The 20,666-nt window shown below is 41.8% G+C and overlaps 1 protein-coding gene across 1 annotated transcript in view; it reads right to left on the reverse strand.

The window, feature by feature from the left end:
- Positions 1–20,666, reverse strand: part of nphp4 (nephronophthisis 4) — a 217,666-nt gene that overhangs the window by 95,481 nt on the left and 101,519 nt on the right. The window contains exons 9-10 of the mRNA XM_070447926.1: positions 4,098–4,289; positions 3,783–3,927 (exon numbers count right to left, since the gene is read on the reverse strand). Of these exons, the coding sequence (XP_070304027.1) occupies positions 3,783–3,927; positions 4,098–4,289 (337 nt within the window). The remainder of the gene's footprint in view (positions 1–3,782; positions 3,928–4,097; positions 4,290–20,666) is intronic.

A 20,666-nucleotide genomic window follows, 5' to 3' on the forward strand; every position in this document is an offset into this window, starting at 1 on the left:
AGAATCTATGCCGAGGTGCATTGAAGCTGTTCTATTTTATTAACACACTTTATGTTGGTGTTTCCTTTATTTTGGCAGTTACCTACCCTACAGTGTAAGGTGAAGGTGGACCTAGACGCTGATCATGGGTCCGTTTAGCATTTTCCTAACCAATTGCTAAGGTTGGAATTGGGGGAGGAGAAGCTGATCCTAGATCTGTACCTATAATGTCACCCCGGAGCTACAAGTAACTGCCAAAATAATGGAAACACCAACATAAAGTGTCTTAATAGGATGTTGGGCACCACGAGCCGCCAGAATAGCTTCAATGCTCATCAAACCATTCAGTGACTACTCGACTCGTGCTCTGTGGATGGAGGGATTGTCATCCACTCCAATCAGGATAGAAATTATTCACCATACTATAGGTTGTAAGTAATCACTCAAATTGGCTATGTATTTATTGCCGTTTACCTTGCCCTCTAAAAGGGTTAAGTGGACCTAAACCATACCAGGAAAATGCACCCCACACCATAAGAGCTGCCAGAACCCTCATTTACTCAAGTGTTTCCATTATTTTAGCAGTTACATGTTTTTCTACATTCAACTTCTATGAACCATTAGAATTGTCCTATTGTAGACTAGATAGTAAGCACACAGTGGAACATCACTCAGACAATCTGTGACAGTGTTGTCTTTTAGCCACAGTCACAGTCTGATTCAAATGTCTTATGCAACGCTGGGTGAACTGCACCGGTAGCCATAGTGATGGCGAAATGTAAGGCTCCCCATCTCACTCTCGCTTTTTTCTCTCTCTCTCTCGTCCTACCTCTGTCCGTTTTCCTCTCTCTCTTTCTATAACTCTCTCAGCTCAGTTTCTCTCTCTCACTCACCCCCCTTCTCTGTGACTCTCTCTCTCATCCTTTGTCTGCTGGCTCAGACTGGCCTTTTGGAAATGGCTGCAGTAGCCTGGGGTGCAGTAGCCTTGCTGTAGCATCCATCTGCTCAGACTACAGTAAGTGTGGACAGGAGGACACAGTAGTGCTGGATGATGAACTAGTACCATGACACTACCATGGCACCAACCTACTCTATGGCATCCATTTTGTTTGGAGTGCTTTTAAGTGGCACTGCAGACTCTACTTTTCAAATCATTAAGTGGATTTATCAGTGATAAACAGATGTTGACAGCTGAGAAATCAGGAAATTGTGAATAATGCAAGTATGGGCCATTGGAATTAATTAATAATAATCTAAGAGGACACAGCTAGATGTTTTTTCCACTTTTTTCCCGGCTTTGCTTATCATTAGCCAAGTTGTACACGATGGCGGTCAAGCAAACAGTGCGGGTTCTGTAGCTACTTCCCTGATTAATGGGAGTGCATGGACTGTGTGAGAACGCATAGGTCACACCCCACAAGACATGCCACCAGAGGTCTCTTCACAGTCCCCAAGTCCAGAACAGACTACGGGAGGCGCACAGCACTACATAGAGCCATGACAACATGGAACGACATTCCACATCTGGTAACTGATGCAAGCAGTAGAATCAGATTTATAAAAATACACCTTATGGAAGAGCGGGGACTGTGAAGTAACAAACATAGGCACAGACACATGCATACACACACACAATAACATACGCACTGAACACACACATGGATTTTGCGTTGTTGATATGTGGTAGTGGAGTATGGGCCTGAGGGCACACACTTAGTTTGTTGTGAATTCTGAAATGAATGTATTGTAACGTTTTTAAAATTGTATAACGGCCTTAATTTTGCGAGACCCCAGGAAGAGTAGTTGCTTCCATGGCAGCAGCTAATGGGGATCTATAATAAACACAAATACTGAACTCGGTTTAATGCCCATCATACATTTCTCATGGATACATCTAAAACGGTATGAATCGATAAGTGTCTTACTTTCCCTATTTCCAAATTACTGGCTGAAGGGGTAGGAATGCAATGTGGAATGTTTGATCCTCCTTTGATCCTCCTTGCTTGTCGGACGCAGCCATGGGGCGACAAAGACATAAATTACACAGCTCGGCTTGTAAATGAGCTGTTGTTTCTATCAGCCTTCTAGAGAAACATACAGATGAAAACACAAACAAACACACACACTTATACAGAAGCACACACACGCACACAGATGCACACACACGTACACGTGGCCAAGAATGCACAAAACAAACAAATACACATGAGCGCACGTACTGTACACACCGACACATACACCCCTCTGTCTAATCAGACAACAGTCAGCACTGTTCAAACCACCAAATCAAAATAATGACAGAGGTTCATGATAGTGTACTTCCTTAACAGCAGCCAACACAAAATAATTTAGGCGACATGTTCAGAGAAGGCTTTTCGAGGACACTTCAACCGCTGATTCAACTGTCATTAAACAGACTTTGCAAAGAAGCAGCCACCCCAACTGAACCTAAATCAACTCCATTCTCCGCGTAGGAAGATAAGCTGACGAGCGACAACATTAGGATGGAAATCATTGGCTATGTAGAGTCCACTCAGAGTCAAGATATACCCTCTGTCAACGACAATGGACTGAGTGTCTGAGTGCCAAGTGTTTACCAGGCTTTTATAATKAATTCTGTGACGGACAACTGCTCGAAGTTCCAATAAGTGACACTTGAAAGTTATTATTATTTTCTTTCTTTTTCTGTTCAAATAAAATWAAATMAAATAAAATAAATATCTTTCTGAAGCTCAGTATGGGAGATAAATAATGCAATTCAACTAACCTTTCTTTTACCAGGAATTCTCTCGAGGTTTCAACCTCTTTTCTGGGAAAGACCTGAAATAATATAACTAATAGAACAAGAGATCTAATAACTGTGCCTTCAATATAGGTTGCAACTGTACCCTAATACAATAGTGTCATATCATTAGCCGTTGTTGTTATGAGTGCCATACATAGACAGTAACACATCAGTGCTTTCACGAAAGATAGCAAAATATGTCTCCGGTTCTGCTGCATACATAGCCTACCAAAAAGGCTCAAGTCTGATGAGTTCGGATTGCAACTCAACTCTTTTCCGGAGCAGAAGCTAGCGTGAGATACCGATGTCAGGCTTGTTCAAAATCAAGGGGCCATATCGAGCCCTGGCCAAAGTCTCTTCCGGATATTCTACTTCTTTGTCGGAGCATTCTAATCCTGTAGAGAGCAGGTGGTGCCAATGAGATAACACTGCGGTGGTTGGGAGTCCCATTATGCATATTGCTTCTGATGGATGGTAGTCAGAACTTTGAAGCCCTTCTCCAGGGGTGACTAACTGTGGCAGTGTGTGTGCCTGAAAAGTATGCATGTTGGTCTGCGAGCAGCCTTTCTGGCATGCCATGCTTCCCTGTTACGATAAACAAAATCTGTTATGGTGAGGAAACAAACACAGGCAGTCACATTTGAAGTGATTTCATAGTCCAATTCAAACTAGAAATAACCTTTTCTATGTCAGCCATTTTCAAAGGGAATCTCTTCACTACTTAGGAGTTCAGAATGTGTCAGTCGTTTGGGGGGGGGAAACGGTTTGTTTTTTAGAAGACTAAAGCCATTATGAGAAATAAAAGGACATTGTGACTGAGGCTACTGATACATGTCAGCTATGTGATTAAGACAACATAGAAAAGCAGAAAAAGCTGGATATTGGCTATTGGATACTTCAGTTCAAATAAAAATGTTAATAAGGATAATGTCCAGAAAAGCAGGAATTCCTGATTAATCAGGAAGAGTCCCATCCATGACTGATACAGATGGAGATATCCCCCCGTGATGATATGTACCTGGTGAGGGAGGTTTCCTCTGCTGTGCTGCCATTTCCTCCTGTCCTGTCCTGCTCCTCCTCAGAGACACGGCTGTGCTGGACGAGGCCTTCTGCACTGAGCTGGAAGACAGACGGAACCTGACCATGTCCCTCTCATCGACCACCTCCGAGAGAGGACCAGAGAGACAGACAGAAAGCGAGAGAGGCAGAGCGAGAGAAAGACAGAAAGGGAGATAGAAAGAGAAGTCAGTGTGGGACTGCCAAATGAGCAGCTGATCCATCATCTCATCTAATGAATTGGTTAATATCACACATTATGAGAAATATGTGTTACCTGGGCAGGACTTTGGCTGTTGGAGGAAGAGGTATAGGCCATGACTCCATAGGGGTTGGGCGTAGAGCCGCCCTGCAGACTAAGCTTCACTTCTTCGGCCCTCAGGGCACCCCACTCCTGGAAGGGGCACCACATCCCCCAGCGCAGGCACTGCATGAAGGCTGTCCGGGAGATTGTGGAGGTCGAGGAGAGCTTTGGAACACAAAAACACCCAGAGTCAGTAGAACCTTTAGAGGTAAAGAAAAACTTCAAGCATTATATGTAGTGCGAGGCACAACACTTTGCCAGACAGGAAGAAGTGGAGAGCTCCTTGTGACCTTATGTTCCGAAAGGGATGAAGAGGATTCATAAAGTAAGTAAGCAAGCATTTGTAGTCTATATGTTATAACTGCTGCTACACAATAATTAAATGTAGAAAAATAACTGTTTGTGAATACTAGCCATCTTTGTTTGTGGGAGTTTATACCATTCCTGTTAGTATTCCGATCAGGAGCAGCGGAAATTGTTTAGAAGTCAGTATACCGTCAGAGGTCCTTATCAGTCAAAGGTCTTCTCGACAGTCGAAAAAAGTTCCATTTGCTCCAATGGCTTTCTCCGCAAATATTGTATCATGGTTGAAAGAGACGAAAATTAAATGGCMGAGGAAAAACAATAGTGGTCCAGCAATTCCAATTTGAGGGCATTGTCCTTTCGCTTCAGGCAAGACTGGAGTCCAAGGTTATTATAGTTGTGATTTTCTATTTGTTTTTATTTCTATTAGTTTGTTTATTTCTAGTTTACTTTCAGTTAGTTCATTCTTGATTTACTACTTTTGTTTTAGTTTGAGTTTTATAACTTATTATATTATTTAGTTTCAGTTTTATTGTTAGGGAAAGAAAGTAGGTAGGAGCCATTTATGTGTTGTATGCCTACAGTTTGTGTTTTGGGGGATATCAAATGTTCCCGCTGTGGGGCCGTAATACCCAAGGTGATGGGTCAGGTCATAGGTCTGGTTGTGTTAAAATTATAAATCAAATCTTAATGAGACTTGACTATGTTGCCCAGTTGTCAGTTACGACGAGTAAGACCTTCTCTTGTAGGTTGAGCAACACACATGCTGTGCTTCGTTGAAGCAGGCTGATATGCCCATAAACGAAGCAGTCCGCCGTCCTTTCTTGATACATCCGTCTACACACATGGTTATTTCGATGTCTCTTTCAGAATCTCCTTAACTTTCTGGGTTGCTGTATCCATTTGCAAAGCAATCACCCCGTTTACTCTAGAAGCGCCAGGAGTATTACATTTGGGATCAAGTGTTTGGTTGAATTTTCTGAAGGCTGGCTAATAGCACAGTCTTGTGGACTTGCCAGACTGGATGAATACATTAATGAGTGCTTCTTCTATTAAAAAAAAAAAAAACTAATTTGAATTAGGTTGCCATGTTTCTGTTATTTACAAGCAAATGGCTAAAGTGGGTTGTCCTAACGTTACAGTTGATGTGCAGCTACTAAGAGCTGGTGACTGTCTCACCTTGTCTTTATCCTGAAATTGTTTCTATTTCTTTGTGGGTACTGTTCAGATGAACTTTGAGGTTGGTTGGCTTTTCCCAGTTCCACACACGCTGCTGATACTACAACACATTTGCTTTTGTCCTTTCCAGCATTGTTTAACTTTTTGCTGCCACCATTGTTCACACCTATGGTTCACACTCAAGCACGCCCTCTGATTTCTTCCCTATTAGAGCCATCACTAACTCTACTGATAGCTATAGTGATGCACAAGCTAGCCTATTGGAAATGTCGGCATATACTGGCAGCATTTACCCGCCAGATTCAGAAGCTTGAAAACTCCATAAAAAAGTAAGATTGAAAACCCACTTTCATTTTGAAGTTTAGAAGGAAAAAAAACTAAAACTAAACAATGTTTTTTTTATTTTAGTTCGTTTTGCAGTCAAATATAGTTTCAGTATTGTTTTTGTTTTTCAAATGTTTTTCTTAATTATTTAATTTCAGTTTACTAAATTGTTTTRCCATTTTAGTTTCAGTTTTCCTTTACTATAATAACCTTGCTGGAGTCCCAGAGGAATGTTACTAAAGCATGTCCAGTCTATAGGACATTGGTCTATAGGCCATAGTATGGGCAATGTGGTCATGATCAGGGGTTCTGTAACTGGGGGTCGATAGAAACTAGACGAACAAAGAGGTGTAATGGGTTCGCACTCAAAAATATGTTGCATAAAGCTTACTTCATTATTCTCTATTTTACTGCATAAGTGATAGTGTACACTGACGTTTCAGATTTACAGCCTTCTTCAGTGTGTAGGTACAATTAGATGTCAATCTCCTAGGATTTCATTTGTTTACCTTGTTAACCACCTGAATCGAATTCAGGGATAGTTTTGGTGTTTCAAATGAAGAGGGTGGCTTAGCAAGTAAACTGAAAGGGGAAAAAAATCTTTGAAGGCAAACTGAGGGGGAAAGAGGACTATGTAGAAAACAATATATACCATTTAAAGGGATACTTCAGGATTTCGGCAATTAAGCCCTTTATCTACTTCCCAAGAGTCAGATTAACTCATGGATACAATTTGTATGTCTCTGCATCCAGTATGAAGAAAGTTAGAGGTCGTTTTACAAGCCAATGCTAACTAGCACAAGCACAATTACTGGAGGTCTATGGTATCTACTAGCATGCTAGCAGTTACAATAGAATTCTACAGTATTTCAATGAATTGTTTCAAGTGGGGACAGTAACATTAGAATTACACTTAAAGGAAATTGTTTATATATATCTTAATTTAGTTAGCAACTTCCTTCAAACTGCACCAGAGACATAAAAATGGTATCCACGCGTTCATCGGACTCTGGGGAAGTAGATAAAGGGCTTCTTTGCCAAAATCCTGAAGTATCCCTTTAATGTTCATGTTGTGATGTTCAGCACTTGTAGTATTCATTGATATTTGCGTCATATTAATTACTGATATTACACAACTCCTCAAATATCATGAGCCTTCTATGTTCGAACGCATGCACGCACGCACGCGCACTTCCTAGCTAGCCCCGTTCTACAGTAGGCTTTAATACAAGTGATACATCTCCCCCCATCACCTGAGAACAGTCACACGTGCACTTTAGGAGCAGATCTGTTGTGCTTAAACATGATTTACAATGAGTCCCGTGGTGCCTCTACTTCACTCTGAAGACAGCCATGGAAAAAATGTAATTCCCGCGAGCAGTTTCGCAGAATCGATTAATAAGCCGGTCAGCCTCAGACCAAAGTAATCAATCACAGATAGGGAGGACGAAATACATAAGAAATCCTGCATGTGCCAAGGCCACGTCAGATACAGTATTCTAGAGAAATAAAATCATTCTGAAAGTGTTTCGTTCAACAACAGATGAATAATGCCCCTCAAGGTTGCATCCTGACCAATTATGTATACAGCATAAATAAACCCTGGATTGCTGATGCTATGTATTGGCCAATGAGAAGCTTTGAAGCCACCGGTCTGCCATACAGAGCTCGCCAGCTTGTAGTCTTAAAAAACGGAAATGAGTTACATCAGATTCGTTCAGCAATTCCAATGTGGAAAATGAATTGGGAAAGAATAGAGTTTTGGGATAAACGCCGAAAATAAGGTCTGAGGTTAACACAGGCTTAGGATACATTATTTTGTGCTTTCATCCAATAACACTACAAAAACTTCATTAATTTCCCCATAGGCTTTGGTCAACAAGCCATTGCGGAGTTAGTGCCTACAAATAGACYCTGTTACTATTGCTCTCTATTGGCACTCCCCAGAAGAAGCAGGCCTTTCATAAGAATGAATGGAATTCTACAGTATTTCAATTAAATGTTTCAAGTGGGGACCGTAACATTAGAATTACACTTAAAGGAAATTGTTTATATATATATATATATATATATATATTAATTTAAAGAGGTTTAGCACACAATATAATTAAAAATGATTCATTAGGGTGTCTGTAATAGAATAAATGTGCCAAAAACAAATGTAGACATTAATAAATGCATTTCTATAGGTTCCCCAAAAATGTTACAATGGTGGGGGAGTGTCAAGATGAAGGTGCAGTGGCTTTTAATGGGACCCATTGAGTATTGTGCAAAAAGCACCTGAAAGCAACAGATACATCAAAAGCATAACTTTTTGGATGACATGGGTCCCATTATGCCTGGCGAAAATTATGGTTTTGGGATGCTTTGCTGCCTCAGGACCTGGACAACTTGCCTTAATAGAATGAATAATTAATTCTGCTCTCTATCAGAGAATTCTACAGAAGAATTTCAGGCCATCCGTTTGTGAGCTGAAGCGCAGCTGGGTCATACAGCAAGACAATAATACAAAACACACAATCAAGTCTACATGAAAATGGCTAAAAAAACTACACATTTTAAGTTTTGGAATAGCCTAGTCAAAGTCCAGACCTAATCCTAACTGAGTTAAAGCAGTTCTGCATGCAAGGGTGGGCCAAAATTCCTCCACAGCGAGACTGATCAACAACTACAGGAAGCATTTGGTTGCAGTCAATACAGCTACTTAGTGTAAGAGGGCAATTACTTTTTCACACAGGGGAATTGGGTGTTGCATGACATTGTTAATTTTTTTGTTATTTGTAAAATCAGATTCCCTTTATCTAATATTAGGTTTTGGTTGAAGATCTGATAACATTCAGAATCAAAAATGTGCAAACATTTAGAAAATCATAAAGGGGCAAAAACTTTTTCATGTCATAAAGTCATTTCATGTCATAAAGTCATGTCATAAAGTGCAGTCGGAAAGTATTCATACCCTTTTTCCACATTTTGTTACGTTACAGCTTTATTTCGAAAATGGATTAAATAAAAAAAATGTCCTTATCTACACACAATACCTCAATGACTGTAACGAGTGTAGCAGGGATCGGACCAAGACGCAGCGTATTCCGTGTTCAACATGATTTTAATAAAGAGACGAATAACGTGAACACTATACAAATACAAAAATAACAAACGTGGCAAAACGAAACAGTCCTATCTGGTGCAGAGAAACACAAAGACAGGAAACAACCACCCACAAATCCCAACACAAAACAGGCTACCTTAATATGGTTCCCAATCAGAGACAATGACAAACACCTGCCTCTGATTGAGAACCACATCAGGCCAATTGACAATCCCCACATAGAAACACAAAACATAGAATGCCCACCCAGCTCACGTCCTGACCAACACAAAACAAGGAAAACACACAAGAACTATGGTCAGAACGTGAATTGTCACGTTCTGACCATAGCAAGCAAAAACAGATTGAGAAATGTTTGCAAATTAAGAAAAAAACAGAAATTCCTTATTTACATAAGTATTCCGACCCTTTGCTATGACTCGAAATTGAGCTCAGGTGCATCCTGTTTCCATTGATCATCCTTGAGATGTTTCTACAACTTTACTGGAGTCCACCTGTGGCYTGATTTGGAAAGGCACACACCGGTCTATATAAAAGGTTGACAGTGCATGTCAGAGCAAAAACCAAGCCATAAAGTCAAATTTATTGTCCGTAGAGCTCCGAGACAGGATTGTGTCGAGGCACAGATCTGGGGAAGGGTACCAAAACATTTCTGCAGCATTGAAGATCCCCAAGAACACAGTGGCCACCCTCCACCATTCTTAAATGGAATAAGTTTGGAACAACCAAGACTCTTCCTAGAACTGGCTGCTGGCCAAACTGATCAATCAGGGGAGAAGGGCCTTGGTCAGGGAGGTGACCAAGAACCAGGTGGTCACTCTGACAGAGCTCCAGAGTCCCTATGTGGAACATCTCTAGAGACCTGAAAATAGCTTTGCGATGCTCCCCATTTCAACCTGGCAGAGCTTGAGAGGATCTGCAGAYGAGAATGGGAGAAACTCCCCAAATAGAGCTGTGCCAAGCTTGTAACATCATACCCAAGAAGACTTGAAGATGTAATCGCTGCCAAAGGTGCTTCAACAAAGTACTGATTAAAGGGTCTGAATAATTATGTAAATGTGATATTTCAGTTTTTATTTTTAGTATATTTGGAAACTTTTCCAAAAACCTGTTTTTGCTTTGTCATTATGGTGTATTGTGTGTAGATTGATGAGGGGGGGGAACTATTTAATCAGTTTTAGAATAAGACTGTAACATAACAAAACGTGGAGGGTCTGAATACTTTCCGAATGCACTGTATTCCCCCCGCAAGTGCAGACATTAACTGCTACTTCACTGAATTGAAACTCGAAAATGGGGGCCGTAAAACAGATAGCCATATATATTCCCAGGAGGCACTGCCTGTTTTTCCATTTCACGAGGTCGAATTAATAAGATGTTTCATAAGAAATATTAATTCAAGCGAGTCCATTTTGAAAGTGATGATTATGTAAGTAATTTTTAACTAGGGAGAGATACGTTTATTGTGTGGTGGATGTAGCCAGTAAAAAATATGAGGCAATTTATCTAATGTGTCTGTTTTCAACACCCTCTCTTTTGAGCTCTCGCTCAGAGCAGACTGTCGTGTCTAGCACATGGTCTAACACTMTGTTCTGTAATGTTTAATGAATATTCTCAGTTTGGGTTTGACCTGTGGGAAGAAATGCTGGTTGGATATCTGAGGAGCAAATGTGAGGGGAAACAAAGCACCAATTACAGGCGTCTTCTACAGTGCAGAGAATGCTCTTATCTGCCCAGCGTTCTCCTCTTATCACAAACTTCCAAAGTCTTCCAACTAGAAAACGGCTCAAACTTGACTAAATTACTGTTAGTGCATATTAAAGACAGGCATTTTATATCCACACGAGCTGGAGGCGAACAACCCTTTGAAACTGGGCATGTTTCTGCATAGATAGCTCTTCAGCACAGCCTTCAGAATTCAGAACTGCCACGATAGCATCAACATGAACCCAAACACTCTTGTTAACTGGCACAGAGAGGGTTCTTTCAACAAGATACATTCCAAGAACCCTTTATTACATAGTTAACCACCATCAAACACAGCCAATGGATAGTATACAAGCAATGGAACAAAAGGAACCCATTCAGGGGACAGTTAACTCCCTAACCCAATTTTCTGTGTGAGATTTTGAAAGAGCACGCCGTACAGGCATCAAAGTGGTGTGATCTACACATAAACTGCATAGAGCAGCAACTCAACTGGGCAGACAAAAGCATCTTGTGGAGATTCTCAATACGGCTTTTCAATCATCATCCTAGTAAACAAACAAACAGGGATATTATAAATAGGTACTGTACGGCTGAAGCCGGGGGGGAAATGCAACATTTATTATGCGGCTTATCTTTGAACACGAACATACTGTATACAGACAGTCAACATCGTTCAATGGCAGAAGTAAGCTGAAGGATTGTGTTCTCTCACTGAGTGAATATTGCAATCATCTAGTAGAGGGAGCTCAACATTATGCCAAGGAGCGGATGTAGGCGGTTTAATTGTGATAGCTTGAGGGGGGACATTTGGCCGTTGGTCTTAGTAAGCTCAAGCCCCCCTCCTTGGATCTACACAGTACAAATGAGTAGGTGACACCTCCAAGATCAGGGGCACTGACTCATTCTGTAATCTTACTCAGTGAGTCATGTTCAGCTACAATACAATGAACGACCTGTCGTGACAACAGAGCGATGTTGTATCCATGCCATCAGATTCCAGGGTGATAATACTGAATGTTGGTCTATGCCCTCTACTACCATATTCAGATGAACTGATAAAAAAAAGCTTGCCTTTAGCTATGTAAATGTGTAAATGTTATGTGACAGTCATTGGTTTGAAAAACAATCCTTTCAGAAACTAGGGTCAAGAAATCCCTTCAGATATTTTGAAAATATATACCGGTAGTCAAGAAATTGGGTGTATATTTTWAAAAAAAGGGGGAAAAAGTGTCATTAAATTGCATTTTGGAAGCAAACACGCATATGGTAATGCAACAACAGTGGTGATGAGAGAGAAAAAGAGAAAGTGTCGCCTGAGGCAAAGACGAGCGAGAGGGAAACTTTTTCAGAAAGTTATACAGAAAACAATAATAGCAAGCGATGTCACTGCACACATAGGCCTCATTGCTGAAAATGGCAAAGAATTTTTCTGGGAGAAGAATCCATCAAGCGTGTTTAGTCGAGTAAAATGCAATGTTTTGGCATCCGCAGACAAAACAAGTATTTCATTGTCAAATGTGAAATTGGGGGAAAATATAGATCTCATGTCTGTAACCTGGGGCCATGAAATCTTCAAACTTTGAAAGAGAGACAACCTAAATTACAGACAGTGACCAATTCTGGGCCTCTAATACAAAGGTTAATTTATTAACTTTGCCTGAGTTAAGCACATGCTGACTAGACCGGCCACGTGGGTGAGTCCACCATCACGCGCATGTTGATTTTGTACATCCACTCCAGAAATGATTGCGACGTGCAGGTTGAAAAAAAAAAAAAAAAAAACTCTAACCAACTATATTAATTTGGGGACAAGTCGAAAACACATGAAACAATCATGGACATTTAGCTAGCTAGCTTGCTGTTGCTAGCTCATTTGTCCTGGGATATAAACATTGGGTTGTTATTTTACCTGAAATGCACTTTGGAACTTTGTAGAATTGTTGAATAACATGTACAGTATGTGTAAATGTATTTTGCAATGCTCACACACTCAACACGAGCGGTGGGGTCAGCATGTTAAGCAGGCGAATCTATGGAAAGATAAAAACAATTATGCATTAATGTATACAGCCTTTGAGATTCCCAAAAAGGAGCCCGACTTTCAACAACTCAGGCTTTTTCGCAAGCAGTGGGAGATTGGGAATTATTCCTAAATTAGAGGAAAGCGCATTGATGGGAGACTGAGTCTGACAGTTATTACTATTAGTGCAGTCTGCTGGGCGGTTGGAGTCATTATTTCAGCCAAAACCCTGTGACAGGAAGCGGCCCAGAGCTTTCCACTACTTATTCTCCACAATGAGCAGCCCTGCAGAAAGTGAAGAAACATGCACCGAGATCATTAACTTAACATTTTCATCCATCTGCTAGAAGACTCAGTCACTCGGATTCTGTGTTCTATTCAACTCAGCCCCACCAAGACCAAATAATGCTTAGAAGACTTGAGTCGGGTGTCAGATTCAGCCTTCGCTGATTGCAGAATCCTCAAGGAGAGTTCATGAGAGCTGGGACTTTTGCTGAAACCAATTTATTGTGGAATAGACAGTCATTGTTATTTTCTGGGGATTCCAGTGCAGGCCTGTGGAGTGAACATGCATGTAGTCTATTCATCTGTCTACCTTGTGAAGTGAACATAAGTGCAAAGAATACAAACATCCAAAAGCAACACAGGGATTTAATAACGGGGGTGAAGGCTTTGCCACAGCATAAAGAAGGGGATCACCTCTTCTGCGCCAAAGCAAATATTAGTATATCAACCACGTCCCTTCAAAGCAGTCAGTGGGCACAATCTTACTTTTCATTTAGCCCAGCATATGATTGAATAAGATGTCTTTCGGAGGGTAGAATTGTCGAGTATGTGAGAAAAAGTAATTATAACTACCTCTGGCCATTTCTGCACATCAAATCAAACTGAAAAACCAGCAAAGGATTATGTAAAGGGTACAAGAAACAGTCTGTAATTGTATAAGGGTACACGTGTACTGTAGTAAAGTACTGGAGCGTATCCATTCCATTAACTGTACTGTTCCATCAACTACTGTAAACCCAAGCCCTTGTTTTTATTTGTTGGCTTTATGTGGGCTATTTTTACATAGTTGATAATGGCAATATCAGTTACTTTTTAGGTTTGTATAATTTTTATTAACTACATGACAATGACTTTGCGATATGAAGACGTTATTATAAATTAAATGAAACTATTTCACAGAAATTTGCATAATGAAACCATAACTGGTAAGTAGAACGGTAGAAATTGTAAGATAAATTGGCATTCCACCTGAGAAAGGTTGCCGACTACTAGTGTAGCCTATTAACGGGAACTTCAGGAGTAATGGCAGAATTTGACAAAGCCAGCCGGAGCGGGAGGAGAATAGTTGGGTCAGGTTAAGGTGTTTCTCATCTAGATATATGGCGCCCTCGAGGCGTTTGTCTTATTTAATCAAAAAGTAAGCTCAGTGTCAGACTAGCGCAATGCATATAGTTAATTTTATTAAAACACATAGGGTGTGTCTATACAGTGTATTCGGAAAGTATACAGTCGTGGCCAAAAGTTTTGAGAATGACACAAATATTAATTTTTACAAAGTCTGCTGCCTCAGTTTGTATGATGGCAATTTGCATATACTCCAGAATGTTATGAAGAGTGATCAGATGAATTGCAATTAATTGCAAAGTCCCTCTTTGCCATGCAAATTAACTGAATCCCCCCCAAAAAAATCCACTGCATTTCAGCCCTGCCACAAAAGGACCAGCTGACATCATGTCAGTGATTCTTTCGTTAACACAGATGTGAGTGTTGACGAAGACAAGGCTGGAGGATGCACTCTTCATGCTGATTGAGGTCGAATAACAGACTGGAAGCTTCAAAAGGAGGGTGGTGCTTGGAATCATTGTTCAACCATGGTTACTGCAAGTAAACACGTGCCGTCATCATTGCTTTGCACAAAAAGGGCTTCACAGGCAAGGATATTGCTGCCAGTAAGATTGCACCTAAATCAACCATTTATTGGATCATCAAGAACTTCAAGGAGAGCGGGTCAATTGTTGTGAAGAAGGCTTCAGGGCACCCAAGAAAGGTCCAGCAAGCGCCAGGACCGTCTCCTAAAGTTGATTCAGCTGCGGGATCGGGCAGCCACCAGTACAGAGCTTGCTTAGGGAATGGCAGCAGGCAGGTGTGAGTGCATCTGCACGCACAGTGAGGCGAAGACGATGTTTGAGGATGGTAGCTGGGTGTCAAAGAAGGGCAGCAAGAAGGCCACTTCTCTCCAGGGAAAAACATCAGGGACAAACTGATATTCTGCAAAAGGTACAGGGATTGGACTGCTGAGGACTGGGGTAAAGTCATTTTCTCTGATGAATCCCCTTTCCGATCATTTGGGGCATCCGGAAAAAGCTTGTCCGGAGAAGACAAGGTGAGCGCTACCAACAGTCCTGTGTCATGCCAACAGTAAAGCATCCTGAGACCATTCATGTGTGGGGTTGCTTCTCAGCACAAGGGAGTGGGCTCACTCACAATTTTGCCTAAGAACACAGCCATGAATAAAGATGGTACACACACATCCTCCGAGAGGAGCTTCTCCCAACAATCCAGAAACAGTTTGGTGACGAACAATGCCTTTTCCAGCATGTTGGAGCACCTTGCCATAGGGCGATAGTAATAACTAAGTGGCTCGGAGAACAAAACCTCGATATTTTGGGTCCATGGCCAGGAAACTCCCCAGACCTTAATCCCATTGAGAACTTGTGGTCAATCCTCAAGAGGCGGGTGGACAAACAAAAACCCACAAATTCTGACAAACTCCAAGCATTGATTATGCAAGAATGGGCTGCCACCAGTCAGGATGTGGCCCAGAAGTGAATTGATAGCAAGACAGGGCAGATTGCAGAGGTTTAGAAAAAGAAGGGTCAACACTGCAAATATTGACTCGTTGCATCAACTTCATGTAATTGTCAATAAAAGCCTTTGACACTTATGAAATGCTTGTAATTATACTTCAGTATTCCATAGTAAAATCTGACAAAAATATCTAAAGACACTGAAGCAGCAAACTTTGTGGAAATTAATATTTGTGTCATTCTCAAAACTTTTGGCCACGACTGTACAGAACCCTTTAATTTTTCCACATTTTGTTATGCTACAGCCTTATTCTGAAATTAATTAAATCGTTTTTCCCCCCATCAATCTACACATAATACCCCATAATGACAAAAGAAAAACAGCTTGTTAAACATTTTTGCAAAATATAACATTTACATAAATATTCAGACTCTTTACTCAGTACTTTCTTGAAGCACCTTTGGCAGCAATTACAGCCTCGAGTCTTCTTGGGTATGACGCCACAAGCTTGACACACCTGTATTTAGGGAGTTTCTCCCATTCTTCTCTGCAGATCCTCTCAAGCTCTGTCAGGTTGGATGGGGAGCGTTGCTACACAGCTATTTTCAGATCTCTCCAGAGATGTTTGATCGGGTTCAAGTCCGGGCTCTGACTGGGCCACTCAATGAAATCCCGAAGCCACTCCTGTGTTGTCTTGGCTGTGTGCTTAGGGTCGTTATCCTGTTGGAAGATGAACCTTCGCCCCAGTCTGAAATCCTGAGCAGGTTTTCAACAAGGATCTCTCTGTACTTTGATCCGTTCGTCTTTCCCTCGATCCTGACTAGTCTCCCAGTCCCTGCAGCTGAAAAACATCCACACAGCATGATGCTGCCACCACCATCCTTCACCATAGGGATGGTACCAGGTTTCCTCCTGAAATTACGCTTGGCAGTCAGACCAAAAGTTCAATATTGGTTTCATCAGACCAGAGAATCTTGTTTCTCATGGTCTGAGAGTCTTTAGGTGTCTTTTGGCAAACTCCAAGCAGGCTGTCATATGCCTTTTATCGGGGAGTGACTTCCCTGTGGCCACTCTACCATAAAGGCCTGAATGGTGGCGTACTGCAGAGATGACGGTCCTTCTGGAAGGTTCTCCCATCTCCACAGAGGAACTCTGGAGCACTGTCACAGTGACCATCGGGTTCTTGGTCACCTCCCTGACCAAGGCCCTGCTCCCTCGCTAGCTCAGTGTGGCCGGGCGGCCAGCTCTAGGAAGAGTCTTGGTGGTTCCAAACTACTTCCATTTAAGAATGACGGAGGCCAATGTGTTCTTGGGGACTTTCAATGACGCATACATGTTTTGGTAACCTTCCCCAGATCTGTGCCTCTACACAATCCTGTCTCAGAGCTCTACGGACAATTCATTTGACCTCATGGCTTGGGTTTTGCTCTGACATGCACTGTCAACTGTTGAATCTTATATAGACAAGTGTGTGCCTTTCCAAATCATGTCCAATCAATTGAATTTACCACAGTTGGACGCCAATCAAGTTGTGGAAACATCTCAAGGATGATCAATGGAAACAGGATGCGCCTGAGCTCAATTTCGAGTCTCATAGCAAAGGGTCTGAATACTTACGTAAATAAGGTATCTGTTTTTTATATTTAATAAATGCGTAACAATTTCTACAAAGCTGTTATCACTTTGTCATTATGTGGTATTGTGTGTAGATTGATGAACATTTTATTTTATCCACCTTAGAATAGGCTGGAAAAAGTCAAGGGGTTTGAATACTTTCCAAATGCACTGTATAACCCTAACTCATCTGCATAACGCTAACCCACTGTATGCCCTAACCCATCTGGACAAGAGGAATACCTATGTAAGAATGCTGTTCATCGAATACAGCTCAGCATTTAACACCATAGTACCCTCTGTGCAAATGGGTCCTGGACTTTGATGGGTCGCCCCCAGGTGGTGAAGGTAGGAAACAACATCACCCAGCTGATCCTCAACACTGGGGCCCCACAAGGGTGCCAACTCAGCCCTCTCCTGTACTCCCTGTTCACCCATGACTGCGTGGCCATGCATGCCTCCAACTCAATTATCAAGTTTGCAGACGACACTACAGTGGTAGGCTTGATTATCAACAATGACGAGACGGCCTACAGGGAGGAGGTGAGGGGCCTCGGAGTGTGGTGTCAGGAAAATAACCTCATACTTAAAGTCAACAAAACAAAGGAGATGATCGTGGACTTCAGGAAACAGCAGAGGGAGCACCTCCCTATCCACATCGACGGGATAGTAGTGGAGAAGGTGGAAAGTTTTAAGTTCCTCGGTGTACACATCACGGACAAACTGAATTGGTCCACCCACACAGACAGCGTTGTGAAGAAGGCGCAACAGTGCCTCTTCAACCTCAGGAGGAAGAAAATTTGGCTTGTCACCAAAAACACTCAAACTTTTACAGATGCACAATTGAGAGCATCCTGTCGGGCTGTATCACCGCCTGGTACGGCAACTGCTCCGCCCACAACCGCAAGGCTCTCCAGAGGGTAGTGAGGTCTGCACAACGCATCACCGGGGGCAAACTACCTGCCCTCCAAGACACCTACACCACCCGATGTCACTGGAAGGCCAAAAAGATCATCAAGGACAACAACCACCCGAGCCACTGTCTGTTCACCCCGCTATCATTCAGAAGGCGAGGTCAGTACAGTGCATCAAAGCTGGGACCGAGAGACTGAAAAACAGCTTCTATCTCAAGGCCATCTGACTGTTAAACAGCCATCACTAACATTGAGTGGCTGCTGCCAACATACTGACTCAAATCTGTAGCCACTTTAATAATAAAAAATTGGATGTAATAAATGTATCACTAGTCACTTAAAACAATGCCACTTTATATAATGTTTACATACCCTACATTACTCATCTCATATGTATATACTGTACTCTATACCATCTACTGCATCTTGCCTATGCCGTTCGGCCATCGCTCATCCATATATATTTATGTACATATTATTAATTCCTTTACACTTGTGTGTATAAGGTAGTTGTTGTGAAATTGGTAGATTACTTGTTAGATATTACTGCATGGTCMGAACTAGAAGCACAAGAATTCCGCTACACTCGCATTAACATCTGCTAACCATCTGTATGTGACCAATACAATTTSATAAGATATACAGAAACGAGTAACACTTGCACACCACAACGCTGACCCAGGGGACTGAGTGATCTCGCTCTCAGAGGCCATGAGTAAGGTTTTTAAATCAGGTRAACACTCAGGTAACGCCGCGGCAGGCATATTCACTGGGAGGCAACCTCTTATCAGAGTCCGTTATCCCAACGTCTGAAGCTCACCAAGAACTATAAGGCTACCTGCCACAATGACTACCGCCCTGTAGCACTAAAATCAAGAGGGCGCTGAGAGTGCTAATAAAATCAACCCGCAAAACACCAGTCTCAATGTCAGCAGTGAAGAGACGACTCTGGGATGCTGGCCTTGTAGGCAGAGTTCCTCTGTCCAGTGTCTGTGTTCTTTTGCCCATCTTAATCTTTTCTTTTTATTGGCCAGTCTGAGATATGGATTTTTCTTTGCAATTCTGCCTAGAAGCCCCGCATCCTGGAGTTGCCTCTTCACTGTTGATGTTGAGACTGGTGTTTTGCGGGTACTATTTAATGAAGCTGCCAGTTGTGAGGCATCTGTTTCTCAAACTAGACACTCTAATGTACTTGTCCTCTTGCGCCCACTCCTCTGTCTATTCTGGTTAGAGCCAGTTTGCGCTGTTCTGTGACGGGAGTAGTACACAGCGTTGTACGAGATCTTCGGTTTCTTAGCAATTTCTCGCATGGAATAGCCTTCATTTCTCAGAACAAGAATAGACTGTCGAGTTTCATTAGAAAGTCCTTTGTTTCTGGCCATTTTGAGCCTGTAATCGAACCCACAAATGCTGAAACTCCAGATACTCAACTCGTCTAAAGGAGGACAGTTTTATTGCTTCTTTAATTCGGACAACAGTTTTCAGCTGTGCTAACATCATTTCAAAAGAGTTTTCTAATGATCAATTAGCCTTTTAAAATTATAAACTTGGATTAGCTAACACAACGTGCCATTGGAACACAGGAGTGATGCTGATAATGGGCCTCTGTACGCCTATGTAGATATTCCATTTTTTATTTTTTTTATCAGCCATTTCCAGCTACAATAGTAATTTACAACATTAACAATGTCTACACTGTATTTCTGATCAATTTTATGTTATTATAAATGGACAAAAAAAAAAAAAAACTTTCAAAAACAAGACATTTCTAAGTGACCCTAAACTTTTGAACGGTAGTGTATATATTATAGTACTACTGCATTGTTGGGAAAGGGTAAGCCAGAAATGCATTTCAATGTAATAGTGCACAAGACAATAAAATCTTGAAGTCAAACTTGCATGTGGACAATGTTTGTTCTCACCGGGTTCATTGTCAGTCGTGATAGGCAGTGAACGTCTCCACAGGGCAGTTAGCAATTCTGACGCCTCCCATGTGGAGTAAGCAAATGGGCAGGCCAGGGCATAGCTTTTCTACACTGGCAGCAGGCTTCAGAACTAGGGCCCGGCCACATGGCGTCCATTAGGCACACAAACATCGGTCCCCTCTCGCTCGCTGCCAAGGCGGCATGTACCCGTCTGGAAAAGGATGGCTTCGCTGGCACGCTCTCACAGGGTAAGACTCACTCTGGGCCCATCAGGGGAGATTGATGCACTTCTCAGTGGGGAAAGCTGACATTCATTTTAATTAGGCCAAGCATTGTGTCTCCAGCATCATGGTCTCTGCTGTTCTCTTCCAGCCGCTTCCCTCAGCGTGGAGATAAAACCCCAGGGAGAAATTACCTCCAGCATCAGCCGAATCAGCTAAATACATCCTTTCAAAATCCTGATGACATTACTATGTGTATGATGTTTGATTAACATTTAATTAACATTTATGTGACATTTGAGAGGTAGGAACATAACAACCAGTTTTTATTATATTTTTCACGCTAGGGCCCACGCTAACCTGAAGACTCTTGAGTCTTGACATGCATCTCACCCAGAAAGCCAGGCAG

Source organism: Salvelinus sp. IW2-2015, linkage group LG17 (genome assembly GCF_002910315.2).
Source record: "Salvelinus sp. IW2-2015 linkage group LG17, ASM291031v2, whole genome shotgun sequence".
In the NCBI taxonomy this organism is placed as follows: Eukaryota; Metazoa; Chordata; class Actinopteri; order Salmoniformes; family Salmonidae; genus Salvelinus; species Salvelinus sp. IW2-2015.